General features: G+C 33.3%; 1 protein-coding gene across 3 annotated transcripts; it reads right to left on the bottom strand.

Moving 5' to 3' along the window:
* Positions 1-1,280: 1,280 nt before the first annotated feature.
* LOC105768636 (peroxisome biogenesis protein 5) lies at positions 1,281-8,603 on the bottom strand. 3 transcript variants are annotated; one of them, XM_012588691.1, is made up of 16 exons: positions 8,438-8,603; positions 8,188-8,326; positions 7,972-8,103; positions 7,737-7,878; positions 7,311-7,504; positions 6,954-7,205; positions 6,393-6,515; positions 6,117-6,272; positions 5,104-5,297; positions 4,753-4,999; positions 4,223-4,307; positions 4,031-4,140; positions 3,475-3,699; positions 2,413-2,478; positions 1,853-1,947; positions 1,281-1,765 (listed from the first exon to the last, which is right to left on the bottom strand). In XM_012588691.1, exons 2-16 carry the CDS (start codon positions 8,308-8,310, stop codon positions 1,687-1,689), a joined length of 2,223 nt encoding a protein of 740 aa, XP_012444145.1. In that variant the 5' UTR covers positions 8,311-8,326; positions 8,438-8,603; the 3' UTR covers positions 1,281-1,686. The 3 variants fall into 3 exon arrangements, with proteins under 3 accessions (XP_012444145.1, XP_052486652.1, XP_052486653.1); XM_052630692.1 differs by lacking the exon at positions 3,475-3,699; XM_052630693.1 differs by lacking the exons at positions 1,281-1,765; positions 1,853-1,947; positions 2,413-2,478 and having other exon boundaries at positions 3,486-3,699; positions 4,018-4,140.
* Positions 8,604-11,245: the final 2,642 nt, after the last annotated feature.

Below are 11,245 nucleotides of genomic sequence, written 5' to 3'. Positions count from 1 at the left end.
TAATAATATATTAATGTAATATTGAAGAGTTAATTGATTAAAAAATAAATTTAACAAGTACAAAAAGATTCAAAATTATTACTAACAAGATTTGAACCAAAGTACTAAGGAAAATAGCAAACATCTTAACCAACTAAGCTAAACTAATTAATTAACATATTATAAAAATATTGTTATTATCTTAATTATATTACTTACGTTCTAATGAGTTATCGGACCTATTCCATACACGTGTCAAATCAGAAAAAATAATACAATAATTCTGTAAAAAAAATCCGGTGTTTACTTCAAATAAATCAGGAAAATAATGATTTGAATGTTTCAAAATTCAATTTTAAACCGAAAAAATAAAAATTTAGAGGCAAAAAATGATCTTTTTCGACGAAAACTGCGGCAAACCGCTTTTGGCCGTTTGTCAGTGCGTAGATCTCGAGAAGTTATTCGAAATAAAAAAAATCGTCTCAATCGGACAACCGAGCCAAAAGTTATGGCCTTTCAAAATTTTCCAAGCTAAAAAACACAAACTGTTCATGAATTATTGCTTCCACGTCAGCAAATCGTGCTTACGTGGACGCGATTTGTTGCCACGTAAGTAATCGCGCTGAAGTGGATGCGATTTGCTAACACATCCCCTGACATCGCGCTGACGTGGACGCGATTTCGGGAAAAATGGCCCATTCCGGTAAATAATAAAATACCGGGCTCATTTCGGTAAATTTTAAAAAAATAGGGCTTTATGTGTAATTTACCCTTTATATTTTTCATTTTATTCAATTCAGTCCCAACCTGCTTTTTCTTGATACAAATACATATCTCATGTCGACTTTTACAGGATGATTTGTGAGGTATGTACATGGCAAAGGGTGTGTCAAATAAAGGAGTGTCCTTACCAAAAATATATTGATCTTGGATACATGATTTCAGTTTAGACCATAAAAACTTATTACTGACCAATCAAATAAGCTTTCATCTTTCCATCGAGATCAGTGTTATTACGAACGAATTCTTTTTCCAAAATTTGTTGAGATATTGAAAACAAGGTGATTTAATCCCTGATCACATACCCATCTTGATTTTTTGAATGATCACCTCATACGGAACGCTTTGATTTTGCTTGAATTTTCTCCACATATTTTCAATCCAAAAGACTACAAAAAATAAACTGCAACGCGTCCATAACCGCTACGGCAGCAGACAGTATTTCTGTGATTTTGGTTATGCAGTTTTTAATCCCCTAACCCAAGTAAGGTGGATGTGAAGATGCTGAATCAAGTCAAAGATGATGCAAATTGCACTTGGCAGACCAGTTGTTCGTCGTTCCGTACCATTTTCAACAATCAGCAATTACATTTAAGTGAGAGACAAAGTAGCTTATTGCAGCTAATCACTAGTCCGTAATTACTTTTCCTGCTCTCCTCCCACCTAACAAACATTATCTTTCGCTATCAACCATCCCATACCCCGTTTAACAAAATTACATACTTCATGGTGTTGAGACATAAATAAAATATACAAAACATTATTGTTCCCCCCAGATACCATCTACCAGCATGGCCCTAGCTGCAACCTGTCAGGGGTACATCAGCATCTACAGCTTTTTGAATTGATTTTTGACAGTAACATTTTGCCCCTGCTTCAGTTAGTCATGATACCCATCCTACTTAAAAATTCGGAATCATATTCTATTCATAGAGGAAACTCCTTCTGTAAAATCTCAAGATTCCTGGAATCACAAGCTTCCACCATATCATTCCGCGAGACACAGCTGCAACAATGAAAATGAAAAATGGATATATGTAAGTGGAACTAGTTCGCATGATTAGAAGACATATTCTCTACTTCAGGATGATACCTTAAAGATATTCTTAGATATTGCCATGCATTATCAGCCTTGGGATTCATTGCCAGTGCTCGAACATAATATCGGATCGACTCCTCATACATACCCTGGAAGCAAATTTGTTTACATGCTCAATCAGATTAAACTGCATTGCAGCCCTCAATTGAGAAAAGGAATATTTAGACGGATGATATCCAAATCTTTTTCTTTTTTTTTTTTACTCAATAGGAAAAATTTAGTGATTCACAACAATACTTCTAACAATTAAAGATTTCCTGAAGCCATTCAATCCCATGCAGCACTTCAAAACTCCAACCAAGAACCATGGTTCATACAGAACAAAGATTTCTTGCAGAGCATAATTTCCAAAGAACTAATTACTGAATATTTATTTTTCCCCTTTTAATGTGGCGTAGTAAATTTGTGGAACCTGGGTATGCTAGTAAGTTTTCATTTAGAAGGATTGACCGTCTCAGAAATATGCAAAAGGAAATGAAGACATAAAGTAAGAAATGCAGTTCCCTTTTCATGAATGTCAAGACGATGAGAGAACAGTGCAGGATTTAACAAACCTGGTTGGCATAACTGATACCCATGTTTGCCCAAGCACGCACATAGTTTGGCTTCAAATCTAGTGCCTAAAGATCCAGACATAGACCAAAAGACTAAATTCAATAGTGCTGAAAATATGGCCACCACAGGCAAAGGGAAGTTTATCATCAAATAAATTTAAATGGACAATCTCAGTAACAGAGGCTAAACAAATCAAACTGCGTATGCAAGATCTGAATGCATTAAAAAAGGCATTTTGAAAGAGATAATCAAGGGCATATGTAAATTGAGGAAGTGCATAATCAAATAATCTAAATTAACCAATAGCTTCAACAAATCAAATAACTAATTACATGGAGCTTAATAGAAGAGCTAGTTTGTCTTCTAAGGTCCAACTAGGTGCAACATGTTATTTGGAGAATCTTTTTAGCAGCCTAAGGTTACAAAGATGGAGCAAGTAAATAATTCAAACCTATAAGAGAGCTGTATAACACACCAATGCATCAATTTACCATTGAAAGATAAGAAAGAAGAGAAATAGAGGAAAAGATGATGCAACCCATATGAGTTTGGCACACAGAAGATTGACATGTTGGGTTATCACATGTTTTGCATTTCTTTATGCCATCCTTTCAATTGATTAAGCACAAGCCAAGTCCTAGGCACACTTTTTTGTATAGAAGCGAAAAAGTCCCCTTGATACAAGAAGCACAAATTTACATATTCACCTTAATTTACTCAAAAAAGTGCTTTTTTTTTTACATCTTGCACCTCAAATGGTTCAGGTAGTTACAGCATCTTTGCCAACATTGTCAACACCTTTATAATTCATTTTTTTATTCTGGCCTAACATGCAAAACAGTGAGCAACACACCATAGAAATTAATCCTTAGTAAAATCCTAGTACTCATATATTTTGAATTTCACACATTAAAGGTACTCCAACTTAGTAAAGAGAACCCCAAAATTTTAGGATAGGGAAAATAACTTTTTAATTATAAAAAAAGTAATTATGAAATTAAAATATCACGTGGTATACAGATAGGCCACCACTATTCAAGGGGGAATCATGAAGAGGCTACCTGTTGATAAGCTAATATTGCATCAGCACTCTGCACACTGTTGGCTTGTGTTGCACCAAGCTTGTTCCAAAGAGAATAATCATTAGGTTTAAGTTTCAAAGCAGTTTTGAAAGATGCAATGGCCTTATCATATTCTCTCGACAAGTTATACAGAACACCAAGGACAATGTGTACATCAGCATCCTCAGGAGACATCTGAGCAGCTTCATTGAATAATCTAGCAACCTGTATGGCAGAAAACACTTTGATTAACACCAGAATATAACAATAATATTTCCAAAATGAAATGTTAGGGATAAGCATCAAGTAATCTTAAGGAAAATTATTTCCTGTCACCGTATCTAAAACTCTAAGTCCAAAATATAATCACTGCAGTCATGGAAATCATATGCAAAAAGACACTCTTGTAATCACCGCATTCATAACATAAGCAAACTATCCCACAGAAACATTAGAGGAAGCGGCTTACACTCAAACCGAGATTGCAATATCAAGGCATTGTTCCAAAAGACAAAAACCAACCAAAAAAAGAAAGAATTATACCTAGTGTACTTACATCAGCATAATACAAAGAATTAGCAAGCTCCGGTGGCGCAAGAGTACCATACTTTGGGTGATGACGTAACCATCCATACAGATACTTTAAAGCAGCAGGCTGTTCCAATTCTGAACTTTTCAAACAGTATTATTTGTTTGACACTCCAAAATTTTAATCTCATCTTGATTAAAGGGATAAGCATTCACTAACCATTTGTATGACTCACACCAAGAGCAAGAAGCACTTCCAGATTGGTAGGATCGGCCTCCTGAGCACGCATCATTGCTGCAATAGCCTGTACAGAGATATCTAATCAGTGAATTACATTTTTTCTACAAAGTCAAATATTTGGACCCCAATAAAGACCACATAAAACTGCATATGCATTAATCAAGAATAACAGAAGTATAAAAAGGTCTTGCATAATCCATGTAAGTCTCAAGATAATGACAAGCAGACACATTAATCATCCAAAACAATTTTGCAATAAATGTGAAACATTACACTTCATAGGCTTGATATAGACATAGTTTAAGATGGAACCTTATCCATTCAAATTAATTTTAATTAAGCCAAAAAGGTTTTGACATGGTTCAAGAATAAATAGAAGCGGATGATAAGTGAAGCAGTCACATCTCTTAATAGAAATTCTTGTAGTATTAGAGAACAAAACAATGTCTTTTGGTGTAAGAATACACATGAACTATCCAACTCTGACAAACTAGAGCAAAATGGATTACCTGTTGGTCATCATCATTTTCAGCATGGGTTATTCCTAGCAATCTCCAACCTTCAGCATTCTCAGGATTTTTCATAACTTCAGCCTCTAGGGCAAGCACTGCTTCACTCAAAAGCCCTTTCCTGAATAGCTCTTGACCTTCTTTTAAAGGATTTTGATGACCAACATATGGATTCATATCAGAAAATACATAAACACCCCTTGAAGCGTCCGACCGCTGCTTAGCAGCTAATTGCTCATTAAGGAACCTACAAGTTTTCACAACCAAAACATTCATATAGGATTCAGAGAGGCTATAAAGTAAACTTCTTCAAGGCTATAAAGTAAACTTCTTCAAGGCTACCAGACTTACTCATCATATGAATTTGCCCAGTTATCAGACGAACTATCTCCCAAAGCCCCCTCACCAACTTGACGACCAAATTCTTCTGCCCAGTCATCAACATGCAACTTTGAGAATTCATTGACCCATTGATCATCAACAGACTCTTGTTGCAATCTTTCAGCACCAAATTCATTGGCCCAATGGTCAGGTCCACGGAAAACCTATTAACCATCAAGTCAAGAACATTTAATGAAATGAAGAAAATTAGAATATTTCAAATAAGAATAAGAGCTTCACACGGTTTAAGAGTCTCAAAATAATACATAACACGCAGAATCATTAGTTGCAGTTTGTATCCTGAATAAACAAATCAAAAGACCCTAGTTGTTCTCATACAGTAGCAAACTCCTCAGCCCATTGATCAGGTTGAAGAAAATCAAAGAACCACCAACCAGAGTAGCAGATTCTGTATAATAAGAACATTTATACAAATTAAAATGTTTTTAGCTGGTTTAACACCAAACAGAGGTATAAAATTAGAAGAATCATCAGTGACAGTTTATCTTCTAACTTATTATAATCAATAAGCTCTCACTGCTCAATTTAGTAGCAAACTCCATGACCCATTGATTGGGCCCATAGAAATCCTAAGAACCACCAAAACGGTGAGTAGCATATTTTATAAATAACAAATATAGATAATCTCATATAAGATTTACAGGTTTAGTTGATTTAAAAGTTCAACTGAAGATGTAATAATACAGAATCATCAGTCATCCACACTTTATTTGTTAAATTATAGTAGATATATAGATAATAGAACTAACCAAACCATCATTACCATTTGGGATATTCTCAAATCATCAAACCTTGTTTCAACCACCTAGGGTTGGTGAATGAGATTACTACCTAAGGTCAGTGATGTTAGTTCCATTTTAGTCTACGTAGGAAAGGAGAAAACTGCTAAAAGGAATTTATGACTGATTATCAGGACATATTAATCTATAAGCTTCTTTAGCTTCCACAAGATCTCTACTTGCCTCATCATGAACAAATTCATCAGCCCAAGAAGCACCTCCATTGTACTGTTGCTGATATTCTGTTGCCCAGTTCTCTGATGCTGGTTTGACCTGATTATCATCAATGATAAGTTCGCCACGACTCATCTTTGATACAAATTGAAGAAATTTTGAATTCTGCATGCCCCAAAACATACAGCACATAAGTGCATATATTAACCCATGCATAGTAACGATTATATCATTAAGAGCTATCTTGACACATTGCAAGTATTTTGCCAAACAGTTTTAAATAACCTGAAATTTAGGATCACTGTTTTGAGAGAGTGTATGTGCAAGCATCCTAGTCTGCTGAATTGCAGCCAAACTTTCTATATTTCCCCCTCTCATTTGATCTACAGATGTTAACTGAGCTTGTTCCTGTATGTTGTAGCTCATTAATTGTGTTATACAAGAAAAGCAGGCTAAAAGATGACATGCACGTAAAGACTACTCATAGCACGAGACAGTAGCGGAAAGAAAAGGAAAGATAAAGCCAAATTGGAACGTATATTCATCTGCAATAGCACAAGAAGACAGAAATATAGTCCAGAAGATAGAAAATAGGATGGCTATGTGGATGAAGATCATCAAGTGTTTGATAGTAATAGAAAACTCACAATATACCACTTTAGGAAGAGAACACAAGTTTCAATCTGATTAATTAAAGAACCTACCTATCAACTTCACCTAGAAGCACCAAGTTTTATGTTGCTACAAAACAGATCCATGCAGTCAAGCAAGCTACAATATCATCCACTCACTCCAAAAATTTGATAACCAGTTTTCATTTAATGTAAAGGATTACTGCTTTCCTACCTGCTCAAATTCAGAGGCCCAACCACCAGCACCATGCTTTTGTTCAAATGAGTGAGCCCAAGCTTCCAGATCACCATGGTGTGGTCTATTTTGGCTGAATTCAGTAACCCATCCATCAGCAGCATGAGCACCAGGCTTCAGGACACCTTGGGATTCATTCCAGTAGTCCTCCAGTTCTCTAAATCTCCCAGGCATGGGTCCCCTGGCATGGATATCATTTTCTATTTCCAAGGAACTCAAGAGTGCATTTACCTGGAAACATGTTATGAGCAAAACATGAAATGGGGTGTCAAATCAGGAGTGTAATTTTGCACCGATTAACACCATGTAGCACCAACCAAATAAAGAACACCCAACCTGAGCATTGATAAATTCTTCACTCTTATCAGCAAAAATGTGTCGGGCCATTATGCTGCTACGATCACGTATGCACTGTTTATCACCTTGAGACAATCCTAACAGAGGAAGTGGGGTGGGGTGTAAAGGAATTCCACTTCGGCTACTGTCAACAAAGGAGTGCAAAAAGCTTGACAGCACCCTTTGAGGTGGTCCTGAAGTAGAGTCAAAGAGTGAGAAGGGTACTGGTAAGGAATAGTACTTAGAAAGATTAATTTTCTTGACATTTAAGAGTAGAGAAGTTGATATCCTTAATAGAAGTGCTTTTTTAAGCATAAGTTGCACAGTTTACAGAGAATACTAGAATCAATTTTTTGTTCTTTTATACCCTCTAAACAAAAGGAAAAGAAAGTAAAACCTAGTAACGAGGATCAAAAGGCCGAATACCATCAAGAGAGGGTTGAATTGGTGGTGCTGGCGTGGCACCCTCGTAAACGCGGTCAAAGTGAGGTTGACGCTGTATCTCTTCCCATGCATCTGCGAGTCCATTGGCATCGGCAGTGCGGAAGCCTCTGATGAACTCGGAGCCCTGAAGGGTGTTGTTTTTTTTTTTTTTTTGGGTTAATAGGAAACGGAAATTACTATTTTTATTAAAAAAATACTAAAAAGATTTAAAAAGAACCTGGGGATTAGATTGGAGAAAGGGGCGGTCGAGCTCAGAGCCAGGAAGAGCAGCAACGGGATCATCGGCGTGGGGGTAGAATTGGGCGTGGGGAGAAGCTGCTGCTGCGTTTGGAATCTCCTTCAACACCCCCTGCTCACAAGACAAAACATCGAAATTAACAGGTGTTAAAGAAGGGATATTATAATCATAATAAAGATAAAAAGAAAAGGGGACCTGGGTCTTGGAAGAAGAACCGATAAGAGCGTTGGCGAAAGCACCTAGAGGATTGGAGGAAGAGGAAGAAGAACCAGGAACGGCACAAGCAGCTCCTCCCGTAACCAGTTCACGCATCGACATCTTTATTTCCTCTTCTCTGTTGATTGATTGATTGAGAAGTGAGGAAGAATTAATGAAATTAAAGTAAATTAAATTTCTAAAAACAAGGAAGGAATAGAAAGGGTTAGGATGAGAGAAAATGCCTGACCTGGGCGCAGGGCAGAGCTTGCCGTATGTTCTGTTTGGTTTGTCAACTGCTGAAGCCGCCTTGCCTTTTGTCTTGCCTTACCTTGCCTGCCTTACCTTCTTCTGGTTTATCCTCTCCCCTCTTCTCTTGTTTCTTCTTATGTTGAATAATTGTTGGAAATAATAAAAATAACTACAAACTTTTAATAATAAAATATTCATAATAAAATTAAAATATAATTGTTCCATATTTTTTTTGAAATAGAAATATTAAAATATTCTCAGATAAAATAATTTATTTTAAAATAAAAGAATATTGTTAAAATTTTCTTAATTTAATTAATATCCAAATTACTTAATATCAATTCAATCACGCTTAAATAATAGTATAAATAATTCGTCCGGTGATTCTTCCAAAAAAAAAAAACAGCTGCATGTGGTGCGGGTGATGAAATGAGATAGGATCTCTCACGATTGCCAAAAAAAAAAAATCAAATTCTTATTATCCATTCAGAAAATATTAAAATATATTATGAGGGTTTTTATTCATTTATTGTTGTTTTCCTCGATATTTTTTCAAAATATTGTATAATATATTATATTTATTTTCTAGTATTTATATAAGCTTTGGACAAATATATATTTTATTGTTCATGACATATTGCATTTGCCATTTTAATTTTTTTATTTTTTATTATGTATAAGATTTATAAATAAGGATTTTAATTTTAGTTGGATATTTGCTTAAATAATTTTACTTGATAATAATTTTATCACACTTGTAATAAGAATTATTAAATAAATTACATTTTATATGAAATTAATTTATATTTATTAGGTAAATTTCTTGTATTTAAACTCTGATTGTACATAGAAAAAAAGATATTAATTTTCAAATTTATAAATAAAATTTTAATTTATTAAAATATTTTATTAAATAAATTTACTTGGTAAGAAAATTTATAATACTTATAAATAATAATTTTAATTCTATTTGATGACTTTATTTGATAATATATAAAACTATAATTTATATGAAATTAATTTTTATTTACAAGATAAAAATTCTATTAATTTATTTTATATAATAACTTTGAATTATTTATCATATATAATTTTTTATAAACAAAACATTATAAAATCTTATCTAATATATATTATCCATACCCTATATATAAGGAATGGGCCTTCCTTATGCGACTCTGGCAATTAAAGTCTTGTGGTTTTACATAATTTATTATTTGAATTTTAATAATATTATTAATTAGTTTAATTCTTTTTGGTTTCGGTTATAAAATAAACAACAAAGAAAATTAGAGAGTAAAGAGAGAATATTTTATTGATCAATCGTAATATTTACAAAGCTTTTCCAAATTCTCTATTTATAGACATAAGAAGTATAAATAAATTAGAGATCTACTTCTAATGACTATTAAAATTTAAAGTACATCAAAACTTATCTTGATTTTGATGGACATTCACTTAATAAGATATTCATAACACTCCCCATTGAATACCCATTGGTAAATAATGTGCCTCGTTAAAACTTTACTAGCATAAAAACCTTATGAGAAAAAAAATTCTTGTGAAGAAAAATAGTACATATATCTATAATACGTATAATATGCAGCCTTATTAAAAACCTAACAAGAAAATCCAATGAGACAAAACCTCGGTTTAGAGAAAAAGAGTACAGTGCGTATTTACTCCATCTTATAAAAACATCACATATTTTTTCATATTCTACGTATTCAATCTTGAATACTAGTTTTCAAATGACTATTTGAATGTATTTGCTAAGCATTTATATCACCATTTTTAGAAAGTAATGAGTAAAGGAAAATTCGGAAAATATATTTTGATCTCTTCAGAGTTTTAACCATAATTCTAGTAAATTTTAATCATGATTCTTCTATAAAAACACAAATAGGTATTATGGATCAATTTATAATCCTTCTTCAACTACTATTTACCACATATGTTCAAATTATTTCAATTCATATAAATGAACAATGTCCGAAAATTTCAATATGCTTTTAGCATCCTAAATCCTTCGAGCATTTTAATATAAACTTTACTAAAGTGAGTTAATATTTTGTTTGTTATTAGAGAGTTTTCATTTGTCAACTTCATTTTAGTAGTCTAGTTTTATTTTATGACTTCAATTTTTAGTATTAATTATCATAATATAATTTTTAGTGATTATTGTTTAGACCTGCTACTGTAGAAAATAATTTTAGATTTAATTTAACCTCATTTGGTACGATCCTTGAAATACTTCTCAATATTTCGTTATAACACAAAACTATATTACAATTTGACCTGCTCGCTTGTAAATACCGCACTTTTATAGATATTTTCTTTGCACGATTTTTACCTTAAATGTTCACACATTTGGACGCAGTCAATTTCAATGAGCTAGCAGAGAGATTGAATAAACATATATAATTAAAGCTCAAACGATTTATAATTAAGTTTCAACGTTTTGTCTATTAATTATAAACTTAATTAGTCACAAAGTTATTCCATTATAGCATTGTGGTTGAGCTCTCCCCAACGGTATACCATTACGAAAACAACTAGATTAGTGGCCGTCCAATGACCTTGTCATAAGTGTGTTACCCTCATAAGATATCTTTAATCTCTTTGAGATAATATTCGTTCTCCCAATACGATCCTATTTTATCTTATTATAACCATTACATTTTCTTTTATGAAAAGTCAATGACTATCAAATAATAATCAAGTCATTCATCACAAATACGAATGACTCGTGGCCACTTTTAATTTCCATGAACCATGTAATGTCAATGAGAGGATATCATTTTCC

Source organism: Gossypium raimondii, chromosome 5 (assembly GCF_025698545.1).
Source record: "Gossypium raimondii isolate GPD5lz chromosome 5, ASM2569854v1, whole genome shotgun sequence".
Lineage (NCBI taxonomy): Eukaryota > Viridiplantae > Streptophyta > Magnoliopsida > Malvales > Malvaceae > Gossypium > Gossypium raimondii.
This window is presented reverse-complemented; position numbering and strand designations above follow the sequence as displayed.

Bases quoted from the DNA above. Each gene is read 5' to 3' on its own strand.
- LOC105768636 (XM_012588691.1), bottom strand. From the start codon at position 8,310: ATGTCGATGCGTGAACTGGTTACGGGAGGAGCTGCTTGTGCCGTTCCT. The intron at 7,879-7,971 runs GTTCTTTTTAAA...AACACCCTTCAG, and splicing joins TTCTCCAATCTAATCCCCAG to GGCTCCGAGTTCATCAGAGG. The intron at 4,141-4,222 runs GTTAGTGAATGC...TGAAAAGTTCAG, and splicing joins TGGTGTGAGTCATACAAATG to AATTGGAACAGCCTGCTGCT.